Source organism: Uloborus diversus, chromosome 6 (genome assembly GCF_026930045.1).
Source record: "Uloborus diversus isolate 005 chromosome 6, Udiv.v.3.1, whole genome shotgun sequence".
NCBI lineage: Eukaryota > Metazoa > Arthropoda > Arachnida > Araneae > Uloboridae > Uloborus > Uloborus diversus.
In genome coordinates, this window is record NC_072736.1 from 66,752,204 (window position 1) to 66,771,111 (window position 18,908).

General features: G+C 34.7%; 1 protein-coding gene across 1 annotated transcript in view; it reads left to right on the forward strand.

Annotated features, from left to right (window-relative positions):
- Positions 1–18,908, forward strand: part of LOC129223798 (heparan sulfate glucosamine 3-O-sulfotransferase 3A1-like) — a 125,420-nt gene that overhangs the window by 14,766 nt on the left and 91,746 nt on the right. Inside the window, exon 2 of the mRNA XM_054858154.1 lies at positions 16,689–16,871. Within this exon, the coding sequence (XP_054714129.1) occupies positions 16,689–16,871 (183 nt within the window). The remainder of the gene's footprint in view (positions 1–16,688; positions 16,872–18,908) is intronic.

The following is an 18,908-nucleotide window of genomic DNA, read 5'->3' on the forward strand; positions in this document are numbered from 1 at the left end:
CCCAAGAATTTTTCCTCCCCATACCTTCAACAGAGACCGTCTAAAACTGCGTTCTTAGGACTACAACTCCAAAAAAATTCCGGGGAAGACCCCCCCCCCCCACTCACTTAAAGCAAGAATTTTTTTTAAACAGTGCCCTCCTAAAACTATTTTTTTGGTTGCGCCACTGGGTGACAGTATGAAGTCCTTGCCTCACCTCGAAAAAAATGAGAAGATCAGGACACTTACTCTCTCCTCCCCCCCCAAAAAAAAGTTGAAGTCACAAAAAAAAGTGTATGGGAGGGGGCAGCTAATCTTGGTTACATGGGCTCCCTCAAAATAAAATCATATATACGCCACTGAAAGGGGCAGAAACTCAGATCCCCGTCTGACTTCTGTTGCCTTATTAGCACGAGAGTCGTAAAAAAAGGGGGGGGGGTGTCCATATACGCTGGAGACTCGACTATGTATGGTTGACATTGCACTCGGGAGAAGGTGTCCCCTTTCTAGCGTCCTCCACTGAAGCTAGTGTGCGCAGAGAGCAGAGCAATGGTTTGTCAATGGAGTTCACTTTCCGACTTTCCATTCACTATACACATCACCTATTTTGTTTTTTTTTTAGTTCAATTTTTTTTTTCGATGTTCATTTCGTTTTATTTGATATGAATTAAACATGGTAAATTATGTATTATGCAACTGTTTAAAGTCTTCAAAGCAAAAATAATTTCCCCAAAATAATGAATTTCATCTTGACAATTATCGAGGGGGTCCGATTTTCAAATATTGAAGGGGTCCGGTCCTCAAATATTGGGGGGGGGGGGGTCCGGACCCCTTGGACCCCCCCGGCCGCGACGCCCATGTTCCTTTCCTACAGAATAGTTTTAAACCCAAGGGAATTTTGTAATAACTATTTTTTTCTAGCTTGCATTTTACACATCAGATTCAAAAAGCAATAATATTTCTTACATATTGTTATTTGGAAGTTTTTCCCGGTTTTTACCACTTTTTCCCAGTATTTCCTTGCGGAATGGGAAAAACTCAACCCTGTTTCTAAGGCAAAAATAATATAAATGAACATAAATTATTAAACAGCAAGCTTTCCGGTTTTTGTTCCTGTTTACTGTCAACAAAGATTCACGGTTTCTCAGTTATATTTATAAATGAAATATGTCTCAGAAGAGAAGTGACTAATAGCGAAAATAACTTGCAGTGACTCCGCTAAAGTTGAAGGCATCGGTATTTATGATAGCACCGAAGGCGTAACAACTGCTCCTACAAAATAATTTCGGCATGCGTTAACGATGTGTGTGTGCGTGTGTGTGTGTGATTTCTACATTTTCAAGCAGTTTTTAGATGTCTTTTATTCCATTAAAAAATTACGTGATTGCAAAAGCTGGAAAACATTTCGAGTTTTGAAACTATCCCAACTGCTAAAACTTTGATTGAGTATCTTGCTGAATTTTTAAGGGGTCTTTGTTTATATAAGACAGCAATAAACATAGGCGCACCGAACTTAAATTTGGAGGGGGGGGGGGGCGAAAATTCTCAATTTGCGGAATGAAAATCCGAATTTTGCCGAATCGTCAGACAAAATTTGCCAAATAAGGACGTTTTTGGGAGGCCACAGTGAACTCCCGTGACCTCCTATCCACTGGCAACAAGTTGATAAAAGCCAATTAAAGATCATAACTGCTAAGTTGCAATTCCTTAAAAAAAGTTCATAATGTTTTGAAACTTCGGTTGGCTTTTTTAGTATATTTTTTATGTTTTAGTTAATTAATAATATTTGCTTGCAGATTTAGCGCAGCAAAAAAAAAAAAAAAAACCGAAATTGTGTATTCCTTCTAAAAAGTTTATGAAGAAACATCTTGTGTTTGTGGCTCCGTACATACATACATTTGAGTCTTACAAATCATATTTGAATCATCCTGTTACACTGTTTAGATTTTTTTTAAGGAAGGGGAGAAAAATGGTACGTAAAATTTACCACGACCAGGGTTTAAAAATATTATGATATTTTTGAAAATATCCGATAGTTTAATATATATCGGATACAGTCGAGTCCCGACTTACGCGAGGGATACGTTCGGAGACACCTCGCAAAAGTCGAAATTTCGCGTTGTGGAAAAGGGTATGCATAAAAACTTTTATAAACGTACCCAATTATTTTAGACACTTGTAAACACCCCATCAACTGTTAAAAACCCTTTCTTAACTGTACATTACTATTTCTTACATAAAGAACTGAATATTTACTTATATATTTTTTAACAAACCATTTTATTCAACACAAAATACTGCTATGATGCACAAAATCAGTGATCAATGGGAAAGAAAGACATAAAATAAACTAGCATACGGTACGTACAGTATATAGTAAGAAAAACAAATGCACCATAGTTGTACTGTACATTAGATCCAGTAATGATATTTGTAACTTTAAAAAGTGAAGATGATAATGATTTATGCTGCATGATCAAACCGTTATTATAATATATTTTTTAAAACAGTTGCTTCACTAGTTTTTTCATATCGTTTCCATCTGTGACATTGGCAGCATTCTTCTTCTTGGTTTCTTTAATTCACAATACAAGAGCAGCTTTCATTTTCATAAATTTTTACATTTTACTAAGATATTATTCGTGAACTTTTACGGATTTCCGTTTTTTGACCTTTAATTGTATGTATGGTAGATTCACTCATACTTAATTGTCGTGCTACCTTCGACGCATTTTTTAATTGAGATTCAGCTTTTCAAAAAGCCTCATCAGCTTTTCGTGAAGCTATAGTTTTTATTTAATTATCAAAAGCGTTCTCTTTTTCTTTCTATCTTCACAAACTTTAGATAAAACAACGCTCTTAGGTGTCATTATATTTCATCTACTTTCTCATTTAGAATGAAAAAAAATGGAAGATAAGGAGTAGTTCTTTGTATAAGCGATGTTCAGATTTATATGGTGTAGGAACTTCTGCTCTCAGTAACGCGAAAGGGATAAAGGTTTATTCACGAAAATATATATATAGTAACCAATAACAAAGTCAACACTTACACACCACTATTCCCCTCGGAAAATTTTCGAGTTGCGGGTGAGGAATTCGCGTTAGGCCTTAAATTCTTTACTGGTGAAAAAATCGCGTTATAGCCATTTCGCGTAAGTAGGATCGCGTTGTATTCTGATATCTATCCGATATTTTCAATTAACACAAACGAGCCTTCAAAATGGGAAATGTATCCTCAAATCACTCTTTGTTATCTCATATTATTAAAATACATGGACTTTAAATTAAAGTTTCTTTCATAAATTACATCTAATATTTGATATTTCATTTTACATTTTAATCAATTTTAATGCAGTCAATTCAGCATTAGCTGTTTTAATTATTTTTCTTCAGTTAGCTACTTTTACAGTAATATGCTTCAGAAATAAAACATATGCATTAGTCGGTGCACGGTCATAAGACATTTTCTTTAAATTTGACCAATGTTTAATATTTAATTAGGAACTTTTAATGTGAATTAAAATTGCTACATTACTCATAATTTTATGAATATAAAATACAAGTAAAAAAGGAATATTCTATTACTTCGTTATATTAATGATGTATTAATACATCATAAAAATATAGTACATAAGTTTTTGGTTATTTTTAATAATAAATGAACAATATTACTATATTAATGTAATTTTTATATTGAAAATATGGTAGTTGAAAAAATAAATATCGAAAATATCAAAATATCATGATATTTTCAAAATAAATATCGGATATATATCGTTATATATATCATGATATATATCAACTGATATATATCGGCAAACCCTGACCATGACACCACACGATTAAACAAAATTGTGAAGGCCGAATCCTTCTTTTAATAAATTCTAAGTTCCCTGTTAACTCTTATAAATATGTATTACGCTGCTATATTCTTAATTTGCTAAAAAGTATCGTCAAAAAAAGTTCAACAGCATCTATAAGTGATTCAATTTTCTCAAACACTTACTTCCTCTCTCATCCAACATAATTTTGGGATAATTAAATACGGCAGAAATTCTCATGGAAAGTTGTTCACAATTATCTTTTAAACTGGTTTCTCAAGACGGAAAATTGTTTGATATTCGGACGTAAGGCTTAGAGTGATCGATCGAATACCATCCCGATAATATCCTATTTGGTAAATCTCGCAGTATTGGCATGCAACGCACGTCAACAAAATGAGAAGCGATTAGAAAAAAACAGTAATTAACCACGAATTTATCAATTTTTTTTTTACAATTATGTGAAATTTATGGGGCGTATATAAATGTGTGTAAGTGGTTAACTAAAAAAATATGCACTTGGTTAAGTAGAGGGCAATATAGCAGTTAAAAATGTTTGCGTTTATTTAAGCATTCTTGATTACATTTTTACTTTTCAGTAGTGATGTAAAATACCCGGGTATTTATTTTTAGGGGTAAATACCCAGGGTATATACCCGGGTAAATACCCAAAATGGGTAAATACCCGGGTATTTATTTCAAAAATTTATATTCAACTAAAATACTTTTCTGTATGTATTCCATTATGTATATATACAACCAATCATATACAAAACAATAAATTTTTGCCCAAAAATTGTATTTTGATCACATATTTAAAGAATTATTGTGTGAAACAGCTTAGCAATCTAATATGATATTCACATTAAATGTGTTGGATATGCCTAATCAACGTTGATAGCCAAATTTCAGGTATAAAAAGCCATTCTACAAAAAAGAAAAAAAGCTTAATTGGTTACAAAAAAAAAAAGCAAACATCAATTTTTTAAGGTCCTAGTCTTTTATAACCCAGTAATATATCCCTGCATGACATCAAAATGTAACGAAATGTCGCTCAATTTATTATTACTATTTATTTACCTATATCTTATGCAGAAATTTCCTCCAAACTTAGTTCAATTGTTCAGGTGTGGTCTGTATCACACTCACACATATATATATATATACACACACACATAATATACATAAACATTTAAAATTCATTTAAAATTTTTAATCTTTTATTTTGGGGTTTATGTTTAAAAAAGAAAATAGTCACCTTTTAATACTACCTAAAAAATTTTTGCAAAATGCGCAATTACTAGGGGATTTACCCTGCCTTCGGATAAATACCCAAAAAAATATTTACCTTCCCACCCTACAGGGGAACAAATGCAAATGAGCAAAGCAACAGAAAAGAAAATTTTGCATTTTTTTTTGCTTATTAATGTGAAAACTGTTTCTATATTTTCCATGTTATCACTTAAAAATCAATAAAAAAATAACACCATAGTGTCTTAATAACTTCTCAGTTTATTCTTCCAAACATCCCTCATGCTTCTTTTTTTTTTCATTTTGGATATGACTAACCTAGATTGCAATTTTGAAATCCTGAAGTTCATAATGAATTGCTTATACTTCTCCAATTATGACATTGAAAAGAAAGATTCTTTGGTTCACGATATGTTTCTTTCATGATTTCATCAAGTCTTTCAATAAAAAATATTATAAACTGTGTAATACATATGTATATATCAGTTTTACCAATTATTTCATATTTAGATTAAAAAAAAAAATTCTCATTCACTTTTTTGCATTTTTTATAAAATACCCAGTTTTTGGGTATTTACCCAGGCCTTGGGTAAATACCCGGGTAAATACCCAGGCCTTGGGTAAATACCCGGGTAAATACCCAAAAAATATTTTCCTACCCGCTGGGTATTTACCCGATCCACATCACTACTTTTCAGCAAACTTTTTTTAAAATCATTATTATTATCTTATTTATTACGGAAGAGTTGTTGGTAAACAAAATTTTATCAATGTGCTAAAATTGACAAAATATTTTTTTTTTTTTGTGGCAATACATTTGTTTTTGTAAGTCCTTATAAGAACCTTTTTATTTGCCATTGGTTGAAAAACAAAATCATATTTATTCAATGTGAAAAGTATTCGAAAAAAAAAAAAACTCTTAGCATGCTTGAACATACGTGAAATACACCGCCAGCTCAGTCATTTCCAGCCGAGGACTGCAGTTTCGTGCTTATTAGCACTCATCAGCCCGGCATAGGAAAGTGACTGAGCTGGAGATGGAAAACCTCTTAAGGAAACCAAGAGTGCGAAATAAACTGGTAGCCAATATAGAATTAGCAGACCAGACGAGTGACCAAAACAATGGTTCGGTTCCACTCGAAGATTGAACGCAAGGCAAGGTATATTCAGTAAATTACCGCCCATTAGCCAGGGCTAAAGCAGAAATACGTGAAATACACCGCCAGCTCAGTCATTTACTGAATATACCTTGCCTTGCGTTCAATCTTCGAGTTGAACCGAACCATTGTTTTGGTCACTCGTCTGGTCTGCTAATTCTATATTGGCTACCAGTTTGTTTCGCACTCTTGGTTTCCTTAAGAAGTTTTCCATTTCCAGCTCAGTCACTTTCCTATGCCGGGCTGATGAGTGCTAATAAGCACGAAACTGCAGTCCTCGGCTGGAAATGACTGAGCTGGCGGTGTATTTCACGTATTTCTGCTTTAGCCCTGGCTAATGGGCGGTAATTTACTGAATATATCTTAGCATGCTACTTGTAAGCTATTTAACAAAAGGTTGATATGCTGTCGTTTTCAAGGTGTTCCACGCTTTAGTCTTCATCCAGTATCCAGCGCGGATTCAAACTACTGCTTTTGAAGAGGGGTTTGTCATTGTTAAAATATGAACTCATAAATTGCTTGGAGGAGAGGGGCATTAAGGGTAACATTCGAATACGCTTTTCAGTTACTTCTTGAAATGGAAGTGTTCAATTCATGCACTGTGATGCGGGTGTAGGCTTTCGTTAAAAAGTTTTTAAAAATCATGCTGTATAGTGTGCACCTGCACCTACCAGGACTACTGGTAGTATCTCTTGCCCCCAAAGGCAGAGGAAAGGTTTAGCTACCATTTGTACTGGTTATGTCCAAACTTTAAATTTTGGCACTTACATCTCCTTGCTTCTTACTGCCTCATTAGGGTGGTTCAAAAATGCATTAAAAAAAAAAACCTAGATAACAGGAGACCACTCATTATTTTTAGACTTGTGGATAGTAATATACTGAAAGAATTTTAGCATCCTATTTCAACTGAAAGAGGGTGCCCAACCCCCTCCCTCAAACTTCATGAGTATGGAGAGGGGAGTTAAAAAATACATTCAACTGTAAAGACAATGCTACATATTATAATATACAACAGCAATATGCATATACATTGAAATAAAATAATTATTTACAAAAAACAGCGGAGGAAATTAAATGTTTCTGAATTTGGGGCATTTTTTATGCTACAGCTAGTGTTAAAATAATGGGTCATTGAGCATCTTCTTGAAATTTGAGTAAGGAGCTAAAACTTTTACAGCATAATAAAGGGTGGTTTTTTTTAGAGGTATAGAACTTTAAGTCGGGAACACTGTTTGATCTGTGGGCCATTTTGATAGTTGTCGCTTGGTCGCTTGTTTTGTATTTAGTTTGGTTTGCCATTTCATCTTGAATAGGCAACAAGACGGTGCGACACGCCACACAGCGCGTGTTACAATTGATTTATTGAAAGAAACTTTCGGTGAACGAATAATTTCGCTTAATGGACCCGTGAATTGGCCTGCAAGACCATGCGATTTAACTACGCTGGACTATTTTTTGTGGGGCTGTGTGAAGTCTCAGGTCTACACCGATAAGCCACAGACGATTGACGCCTTGGACAAGAACATTCGCCACATATCACTCACATCCTGCCCGCATTGCTGCAAAAAATGACAGAAAATTGGACTTCCCGATTAGACGTTCTCCAAGCCAGCCGAAGTGGTCATATACCAGAAATCACATTTAAATAAAAATGACAAAGAATCATATTTCGAATAAAGCCAAATTCATGGCGATTTATATCATTTAACGGTGTTTTATTTGAACCTAAAGTTCTATACCTCTAAAAAAATACACCCTTTACTATTAGTAAGTTAAAAAAAAAAAAAAAAAAAAGATAGGGGGTGTCCTGGACTCTAGCTGAAAAAAAAGTTTTTTTGAACCACCCCATGCCTCATATGTGTTTTTAGTTTCATACACAGCAGTTAGCACACTAAAACAGAACCGCTTAAAATGTTGTGATGATGTATGGTGAGAATGATAATATGTTGTGTAAAAGGAGAGAGGGGTGGGCCCAATTTAAATCTAAGCTCAGAGCCCCACTATGGCTTGATCAGGCCCTGATCTTAACGATTTTTGTATTTTTACTCCACTTCTCCAGTGAATTTCAGTCTACTAAGAAATGTCAAACTATTTTGAAGGCGCTTAAAGGGGGGGGGGGGGGGAACCTGAACAATATCTTTGGTAAAGTTCATTAATTCAAGTAAAAAAAAAATCAGCATGTTTTTTCAGTTACAGCTGAAGCATCCGAAAACTGCCATCCGCTGATAACGAATTTTTCCAAACACAGCACATACGATTTTTATGACCCAATCGTGAGCTATATACTAGTCATCCGCGATATAACCTCACGCTCCACAGATAGCTGGCGGACGCAGTGGATGCTATCCTTCTGCGACACGTTATCAATCTACCTCCGTAAACATGCGGCATGCAGGGTGGCAGATTGGACGCCAAGCGACGTGCGCGACCTGCTTGGATGTGGGCACGGCTGTTGCGCCGCAGAAAAGGATTTCGTCTCTCCGTGAATCATTTCTGATATGGCTCCTTTCATCTGCTCCGATAAGGTGCCGACGTGAGGCGACGGGAAATTATTTTTAATGCCAAAACAAAATGAAATGGTTGGTGTTGTTGGTGATGAGAATATTAATGTGGTGTAGTTTTCCTTGGAGAAGCGATTTTGCGTGCAATACTCTGTTTAAAAAGATGAAGAGGACTTTCGAAGACATTAATGTATTTTTTAATCGAAACTGTCAACGGTTTCAGTCGGATAGCTTATGTCCTGATCCCGAAGCTCACTACTTAAAATGCGATGTTGTAGTGCTATTTTTTTTTCTTGCCGTAAGCTAAGAGAGGTAGAACATAAAACTAGAGACATTAAAAAAATAATAAATAAATAAAATGATGTTGTTGTCGTGCTTTGTTCAACTATCGATGGAGGGGATGGGGAGAGGGGGGGGGGGGGCGTGGAGCGGCAAGAATGACTTCTGCAGAAAAAGGATCGAGTCCTACGCAATATAATTGTGTAAAATCACTGTGCATTAAACTGAATTAAGATAGATGCATTAATAAAATAAGTGACACTTACTGTTTAGATAATTATTTTATTAATGCATATTATTTAAATTTTAATATCGTTCATTAGAACGATATTAAAATTTAAGTAATAATAATAATAATGTCAAATACCAAGCAAATTCAACAAATCGCAAAATATAACATTTTTTTTATCGACTTCAGATGCTAAGACTGATGCAAACATTTTAAAATAGATAAAATACACCGCCAGATCAGTTATTCCATCCGAGTACTGCAGTTTCGTGCTTTTTAGCACTCATCAGACCGGAATAAGAAGTAACTGAATATGAAGCGGAAAACCGCCTCCATGGTTGATCTTGCTGATCTATATACTGCTGATCCATAACTGATCTTGCGGTGTATTTTATGTATTTCTGTCTCAGCCCTGGCTTAGGGCGGTAACTTGCTACAAAATTTTTAATTAGCTTAATTTATTATATTGTTTAAAGAGATTTTTAAAAACAGTTGTTTTAGGCCGGATTCGTATTTTAGCAGTCAGCGTTCACCAGTCCTTCTCAGAGCCGAATTTAGTTCCATGCTGCCCCTAGCAGATCTGAAATCTCCCCACAAATTCCTTATTCGGAAAATTTTGCTGACGATTCGGAAAACTTAGAGATTGCATTGCAACATAGAGATTTATTTTTCATTTCTTTTTTAATTTTTAAAATTGTTTTTTAATGATGTTTAACGTTCCTTCTCATTAGATGTTATGTATGTATGAAGTGCGTGCAAGCTCTTATTTTGTCACACGGTAAAATGATAATTTTCCTCCTCCAAAAATTTTTAGTTCGATGCGCCTCTGTTTATATTATTTAATTTTTTACATTGTTCATGGTTCCAGTACTGCGGTTGGGCAGGTCATTAAATGATTCACATAAGACTAATTTAATAAATATTTACAATCAGTATACTTACGTACAAAAATCAATTAATTGATCATGATTATTATTTATTATGTCCCTATAGTTTCATATAACATGTTCTCTTTCATTCTTCGAAGTTAAAAAAAAAACCTTATAATGGCAACGTAGATGAATTATTGTAAAATGATATAAAACACGAGTTAGACCTATAATGGAAAATATTATGATAGAAAACGAGGATATGAACTGTAACCGAGATTTGTCTGGAATACTTAGCATGTTAGCATGTTTCACATCATTGGCGGCGCTAGGCGTCGGCGACTGCCTCGCAAAATTCTCAGACGTAAATTCTCAGAAGTTTTAAGAAATTTCCATGTTTTTAATTGAAGCTCTTATAAAAAACAACAGACACAAAAGTAATCAAAATAGTGCGTGCAGGGGAGAATGCACAGAGCCAGCCTTAGCAAATGCGGGGTTCAATTCTGTAAGGGCCTGAATTAAAAATATTCAATAGCTACAGCTTATTGATCAGCCAACTCTATTCCCCCCACCCCCCGTTCTATTTCTTTTCTTTTTTCTCTTGTTTCCTACGTTCGTTTAAAAATAAGAAAATATTCAAAATGCTGCTCCTCCGAACTCCCCCCCCCCTACATATATACACACGCACACCGAAAGCATTAGAGAGCATCTGAAATTTCGTTTCCAGGTCTTTAATTTCGCGATATTTCCAGCTCAAAGTCCCCAAATACTCAACAAGATCGAAAATCGCTTAAAATTGCGTTTTTGTAGCTTGAATTTCAAAAATTACCGAGCCTAATTTTACAAAATATGGCCTTACAATCGCCATATTTTGTAAAATGGGGCGATTTGAAGGCTTGAATTTCAGAAAATATTCGGGCAAGGGTCCCCATACCGCCTTTCTTTTATATCATAAGCAATTGTGTTTTTTAAACTACATTAACAAAAAGTTTAATTGGAATGGCTCCTAAATATAAAATATTGCTAAAGTTTTTTAGGACAATAATTTTCAAAATTTTCCGAAGGGAGAGCTCCCTTCCTTGTCTAAAATTCTGTTTTTGAAACCTCAATTTCGAGAATTTGCAGGGGATTCATTTTGACCTATTTTTTTTAAATAAAAAAAGAATCGATCTGGGACAGTCTCTGACCCTAAAGTCAATAAATATAGCCTATAATTGCGTTTTTATGGCTTCAATTTCTAGAATTTTCCACCGAGACCTCTATACCTCTTTTCCCCTAACATTAGCAAAGAAAGCTTAAAACGGCGTTTTTAAACTACAAATTTCAAATTTTTCTGTTTCACATAAAACAGCATCTTTATTTTCAGAATAAATAAACTAACTTCTTTGCTGTTTCATTATTTGTCATCTTTTGCTGAAAAAGACATTTTGATTTAAAAAACAAAAAACGATTACATTCCGAATAAATTATGTTATTTTTTTAAAAAGTAACGTATTAGTTCTCTTTTGATCAGAACCGCGTTTTGAAATCGAAAGCTTAGTCATTCGATATCTATATAATTGAATTTTTGATGAGCACTGAACTTTAACGTCTTGTGCATTAGCCATTTTATCAGTTGTCATCTTTATTTATAACAGCATCTTTATCATGTTTTTCCCCCCCCCATCTACGAATCAACGATTTGAATAATTTCCTCTGCTATTATATTCACTCATTTTTGTTTCCTAGTACTCCTCATTGCAAAGAGTCCAGAGTTTCGGCTTTTGAACACTGTCCATTTTAAAAATATGTATCACGTTAAAAAAAGCAAGAAAAATTTTTTTTTTGTTCTTCGGTTTTTAATTTAGCATTTTTCTTTTATTTAAAATACTTGAAAGATATTTGATTTTCATGAGATATGTGAAAGTAATCATTATTAAATTGCAAGAAAATTGCCGCGGGCAGGTAAAGGGAACTGCAATTTTTTTTCCTTTTTTTTTTTTTTTTCTTTTTGCATTTTTGTCATCTATTGTACGTTATCTTTATTGCACAAGCTCGCTTATTTGGTTTCCACTGAAAAAAGGCGCGAAAAAAAGTAATTCCAACACTTTCCTATTGTTAGCATTGAATCCGACACACTACACATTTCTTCAAATATCTCGAAGACCCATTTCTGCAGATACTACCGTTTACCTGCACACGGCAGAAAAGGTTGTTTCTATGGAAAAGGAAAGAATGTTAATATTTCACTTTCATGAATAAGAAATTAATTTAAAGGATGTGAGATGAAAGCAAAATTTGCCACCCCAAAATATTTGCCGCCCTAAGCAGCTTTCTACTCTGCCGACTGGGAAATTGGGCCCTGGTCCTACTACACCTTTGATAACTTGGAAAGATTTTCGAAAATGTCCATTGCAGGCAGGATTCAGACTGAAATAGAGGCAACTCTGTTTTGTGAAGAAATTGGGATTTTTGAATAGAAGATATAGATTTTTTGAAAATAAATATTATGACAGAACGTCGTTCCGTCAAGTAAAAATAATGCTCCGCTGCCCCCTTGTTTATATTGCATAGATGTGGGGAAAGAGGGTTCCTTGCTTCTCCGAAACACGTGAACAGCAACGCCCTGAAAATGAAACTTTTATGAGGGCATTAATATCAATTTGCCGAATGGAGTTCCAAATTTCGCCGAATGATAAAATACCTGTTTGTACATATACGTGCATCTAATGAAAAAGGACATTCGGGCATTTAAAAATTGCAATACTGCCGTTAAGCTTCCGTCCGATTTTGCCGAATTGTCACACAAAATTTGCCGAATAAGGAAATATTTGGGAAGTCACAACGACCTCCCATCAGGTCGCCCCTACACGTGAATGCAATTACTTCACATGTTTGAGTGTCACAACGTTTGCTTCCCAAATTCAATTCCCGCGTCAGTGTAAAAGTTTATTATTTACATTAGAAACCAGCTATTTTGAATGTTTGCTTTGTTATTAAAACTCGTTTTTGGAACTTTGTTAAGATATATGCTTCTATATTAAATCCACTTTTCGGTTATTTTACCAGAAATATAAATCCTTTTCTCGTAACTGTATTTAGTTAAATTAATAAATTCCCAGAATAACAAAATGCTTCATCATGAGATGAATATGGTATTTACATTATATTTGTTTACTTAAAGGTAGAATTATCTTGAGTTATTATCTTTGGCGAGAATACGACAGAATGTTGGCGTAAAACGACTGCGTAACAAGCCACATTTGCAGAGCAGTTGGCTTGCAGCATCAAAATGAACCCTACATAAGAGTTTGTGACCACAAGTTTCCATTAATTTATTAGCATTCATTAACATAAAATTATCCGAAATACTAACTTCTTTTGCAGTAAATAGTTCGCATGCTTAATTTTACATTCACATAATATCCCCCCCCCCCTGCGTTTAAGATTACATAACAGTTTATTGATTCATTACTTCCTTTTACAAAAAAGGAAGTATTGCATTCGCGAAAAAATTTTCACTCAAAAATCGACCTTAATTTGCATTTTGCTCACCCCCGAATTATGTTGAATTTCTTTTTCGACTCGACCACACATGGAAAAGTGCCTAAGAACGTATAGACACGCGAAATAGCCACTTTGATGATTCCCAAGTAAGTTACAACGAGTTTTCTCGTGACGTCTGTATGTACGTATGTATGTAAGTGCGTATGTTCGCATGTACGTAAGTGCGTATGTATGTAAGTGCGTATGTGCGCATGTATGTCGCATAACTCAAGAACGGTATGTCCTAGAAAGTTAAAATTTGGAATGTAGATTTCTAGTGGGGTCTAGTTGTGCACCTCCCCTATTGGTTGCATTCGGGTGTTTCAAGGGGGTCTTTTGCACCTTTTTGGGGAGAAATCATTGTTAATTTCGATGTAAACTGAAGTGGTGTTACAATTTGGCTGACACTTGGCGATATATCGCCAGTCTTTTGGTCGCCAAGTTTTATCGCCAACTTGGCGAGAAATTTGGGAAACTTTTTTTTAAAATCTGGTTTCAATTTGGCCACTGTTGGTGATATTTAGAGAAGTGAAAATTGCCAATAATAGGAAAATGACATTAAATTTGAGTAAAAGGAAGTCATGTGAGCCACATATCAGCTCGTTTTTTAGCCTTCTTTCTCAGTAAAAGTCAAAGAAAGAAGAAAAAAGCACAAAAGAAGGCTTAATGAATCTTTAAAATATTGCTAAAAAAAAGTCAACACTAAAAATATTGAAAAATTAAAAATCGAAAAGTAGGGTTTTGAGAGAGGGAATATGTGCGTTGGGTGTCGGCTTTCCCCCACCCCCCACCCCCTAATAACTTTTGAGTGATTAGTCCGATTCGAACAAAGAATTTTTCTTACGAAAGGTCTCGGAGAGGACGAATCGACAACGGTTTTCGGGAAAGTAGGCTCGTTCAATTCTGGACGGAGCTTCCTGTTTATTATTGTGTCAAGTGTTATTATATACGTTTAAAGTCACTGGAGGCAGCCATTTCTACTGTAGACAAACTATCCCTGCATTTCTATCACTTCTGTTTTTTTCCCCTGTCCAACCCACCAGAAAACGTTTGGAACACTAAACCAGAGTTTCCCAAACTGTGGTCTGCGGACCCCCGGGGGTCCGCAAGTTCATGCCAGGGGATCCCGCGGTGCTATCCAGCTAAAACGTTAAATATAATTGAGATTGAAGGACGATTAACGATATTTTAATTTAAAAAAAAAAAAGCGAATTTATGAGGTAAAAGAAAGTTTTTACTTTAGTACATGTAGGACGAAGCAGCTCCCCCCCCCCCTCAGAAGTATACACACTACACATTAATTAAATTTGTGTACATGGTGAAGTTCATATTGTTACAAAATTGTATTAAGTAAACATGTTGTAGAAATTTGGAGATAACATTTTTATTCCTAACTGAGTTTCAAGTAGAATTTTACTTCCATAGCTCAAAATAAAAATGTAAGAAATGAAAACCAGACAAGAGCTCTGAAAATTTTTCAGAACAATGAATAAATGAATGAAAAAGAAAAAAAGTGTAAAAAAAATATATTAGAAAAAAAAAAGATTTAACTTTACCAAGTCTTTTTTTTTTGCTCGTGCCCCCTCCCCCGGGGGAGGGCAAAGTTTAATTTTTCCGGAAGCCGTCCACGGAGGTCTGAAGTTTGGGAACCTCTGCACTAAACAATTCTATTTTTTAACTGTTTCTAAATTCAAAAATGATCGAAAGTGAAAATAATGTATTGTTTTTTACAGTACTTTCAACTACTGTACTTATGTTGACTGTATTACTAACCTCAATAGGGATTATTACTGTATTACGGTTTATTACACTTCTAGTAATATATAGTAAAAAGCATTTTACGTAAGTAGACAATCTGTAAATGCGAACATGTTTAAAATCAGAGTTTCTGTTGTAGTCTGACAGCTATTTTTGAAAATACCTTTTTTATCCGGAGTTTGATTTATCGAAGGAGATGCTGCCAAGATAATTTCGGTTAATTGATGTTCTATTATACATCATATTTGTTTACAAAATTAGGGCCTTTTTACCAAATACCCTGCAAAGAGCTTATAAAAGTTGTGCATCGTCGACTAGCGATTTACAACCGACTCTAACAAAAAAGATTTTTATAATATTGTTCAGAGTATGTCAATTTGATTTTCCAAAAGATATACCTGGCTGAAAATGTCCAAAGAGAAAATAAATTGTTGTTGTCTCACTATTTTCCCTGCCTCAAATGTACCCATTCCTCCCGTACGTCGACTATTGAGGGAAAAATGATATTCAAATATTGTTTATGAAAATCTTCAAAATTTAATTGCATTATAGTGAAGTTCATTTTCTTCATAAAGTTCACGCAATGAAACAATTATCTAGTATATTTGGAGTCTTTGCAGAAAGTTTTGCGCAAGATAGCAAAATTCATGCGTCTGTTACCGTGGAATTGCCCTGAAGCAAACTTGAAACTACACTTGGTTATGTTTGCAATTCTTTTTCCCGGAGCACTATTAGCTATAATTTTGTATCAAAGTTGTTTTTCCAACGCATTGTTAGCTCTAATTGTGTATCAAAGTTGTTTTCCCAAACACATTCTTTCAGTGCATTTTTAGTTATAATTGTGTATCCAAGTTGTTTTCCCAACTTATTGTTTCAGCACATTGTTAGCTATAATTTTGGATCAAAGTTGTTTTTACAACGAATTAGTTCAGTGCATTGTTAGCTATATTTTTGTACAAAGTTGCTTCTTCTTTCAGCGATAGAGGTGAAGATGAAAGTGGAGTGAAACGTTGTCTATAATTGTGTATCTTAGTTGTGTTATTCCAACGCAACCGCATTTTAGCTATAATTTTGTATCAAAGTTTTTTTCCCAACACATTCTTTCAGCGCATTGTTAGTTATAATTGTGTAACAAAGTTGTTTTCATAACGGATTGTTTCAGCGCATTGTTAGTTATAATTGTGTATCTTAGTTGTTTTTCCAACGCATTGTTTCAACGCATTGTTAGCTATAATTTTGGATCAAAGTGGTTTTTTACAACGAATTAGTTCAGAGCATTGTTAGCTATAATTTTGTATCAAAGTTGCTTTTTCTTTCAGCGATAGAGGTGAAGATGAAAGTGGAGTGAAACGTCGTCTTCCCGGTGCCATCATCATCGGAGTGAAAAAGGGAGGTACACGGGCCCTGCTCGAAATCTTGAGGCTGCATCCCGACGTTGTGGCTCCCGGGCCAGAAATCCACTTCTTCGATAGGCACTACAAGAAAGGACTGCAGTGGTACAGGTGCGTTAAGCGTATTTGATAAACTTTTTGAGCGAACATACAGCCGAACTTGCTTATAACGAGCGCCAAGGGACCGCGATTTTTGCTTACAAAGAAAGTACATGCAAAAATTTATAAGAATTCGTACATATCGCACACTTAGTACGACACTGACACATCTGCAAAAACTATTTTTCGAGGAAAATCAATTTAAATGTGGTGGATAACAGAGTAGCAAAGTAAGAGACATTAAGTTAAAAACCATTTATTGGTTTATGTTACATTCTAAAATAAAAATATGCTCACTGAGCTGTTGAATAAATCTAACTTATACGTTTGACCGGGCCTTGCGTCAATTTGACCAGCAAACCATCAAATCAATTGAGCGCCTTTCCAACTCTCGAGTCCATGCTTATATCCGTAGAAAAATAACTACGCCACCTAGGTAATTTACATATTTTTGCACTTTCAGTTCGAATACTGTTCATTTCGAATAATGCGCCTTAGCTTATATTCTTATAGTAACACACTGGCATATCTCAAAAAAAAAAAAAAAAAGTTATTATTATTTTTTTTTCTGGTTTGTGGCTATCTTGCATTTTAATAGAACTAATGAAAATGCACCAGAACATGTTTTTAACTCACAGTCAACAATTTTTGACTTGTGGTGATGACACTGTGACACTGACACATCTCAAAAATAAGGTTAATTTTTTTTTTTTGTTTGTGGCTGTCTTGCATTTTAATGGAACTAATAAAAATGCACCAGGACATGAATGTTGTTGTTGCTGTCTTGTGCCAGCTAGGCAGGCAATTTGAGGTGCGCTGCTTCTTTTTTCCAACTGTACCGTAATTTGGTGTGAAGTTCAACTTCCACAGTACACACATGCCATTGGGACTCGTTTATAGGGTAGGCAACCATTCACAGTATAACAACACATTCACACAAAGGAAGGACAAGGACAGGAGAGAGAAAGTACATCCATGCCCGAGCTGGGATTCAAAACCGGAACCACCTCATCGTAGTCAGACTCATCTGACCACTAGACAAGGCGGGCAGCACCAGGATATGTATATAACAAAATCGACGATTTTTGACTTAGTGGAGGTGTTGTATCAGGTGCGCAATATTAGATTTTTTTTCTGGGCAGAAGCGAAAAAATTGGGGAACTTGCTTAGAGTGTTTTACTGTCTGTTTCTTCTTCTATTGTTTTTAGGGAATATTTAAGTCCGAATAAAGTTCCTCCGTCATTTGCATTCCTTCATTTGTTTATGTTTATCAAAAAGTCCTATAAATACCCCTTTTCACAACGTGAAATTTCGACTTCCGCGAGGGGACTGGGAAGACATCCCTAGCGCAAGTAGAGACTCCTCTGTATTTTATAAACTATTTTCAGATTTTGAAGTCACTATGGATCTTATAAATGAACAGGCTAAGACTTAGTTTCCAGAAATCAAATTTTTTCTCTTCATGGTTAATCAATCTTAGTATGCCTTCACCAAATTAATTAAAAGTCACCGTTTCATTTTTGAAATAGTTTCTTTTTACTTCTTTTATTTTATCTTATTTTGCTTCATGTCCTGTTCACTTTTTTTCGGAAGCTGAATTTTGTCACCTTTCTCTTTAAAAAACTGAGTAGTTTTTTGCAAAACTTTTCCATTTTTGTTTCTGCCTTATACTCTTTTTATGCAAAATTTTTTTATACTCTTCAGGAGCTAAATTTCCTCATTTAAAACTACAAAAACTAAATATCACCCCGTCAATTTCCTGATCTTAATTGCAGTAACGTTTTTCAAAGCGTTTGTTTAAAAACTATATTTTCTATTTTAGTCTTCGGGCAAGTTTTTGATTAATTTCTTATCAGATGATTTTGCGGTTTATTTTCATGGCAAGGTAATTTGCCAAAATCGATAAGATGCCTAGTCATACCATGAAAAAAAAAAAAAAAAAAAAAAAAATCTTTACATAAAAATATTCCCTATCCTGTTTACATATAACTGAGCAAGATTATGGCCAAAAAATAAATATCCTGAGCACTGATTAAGTGTTTTAAAGTC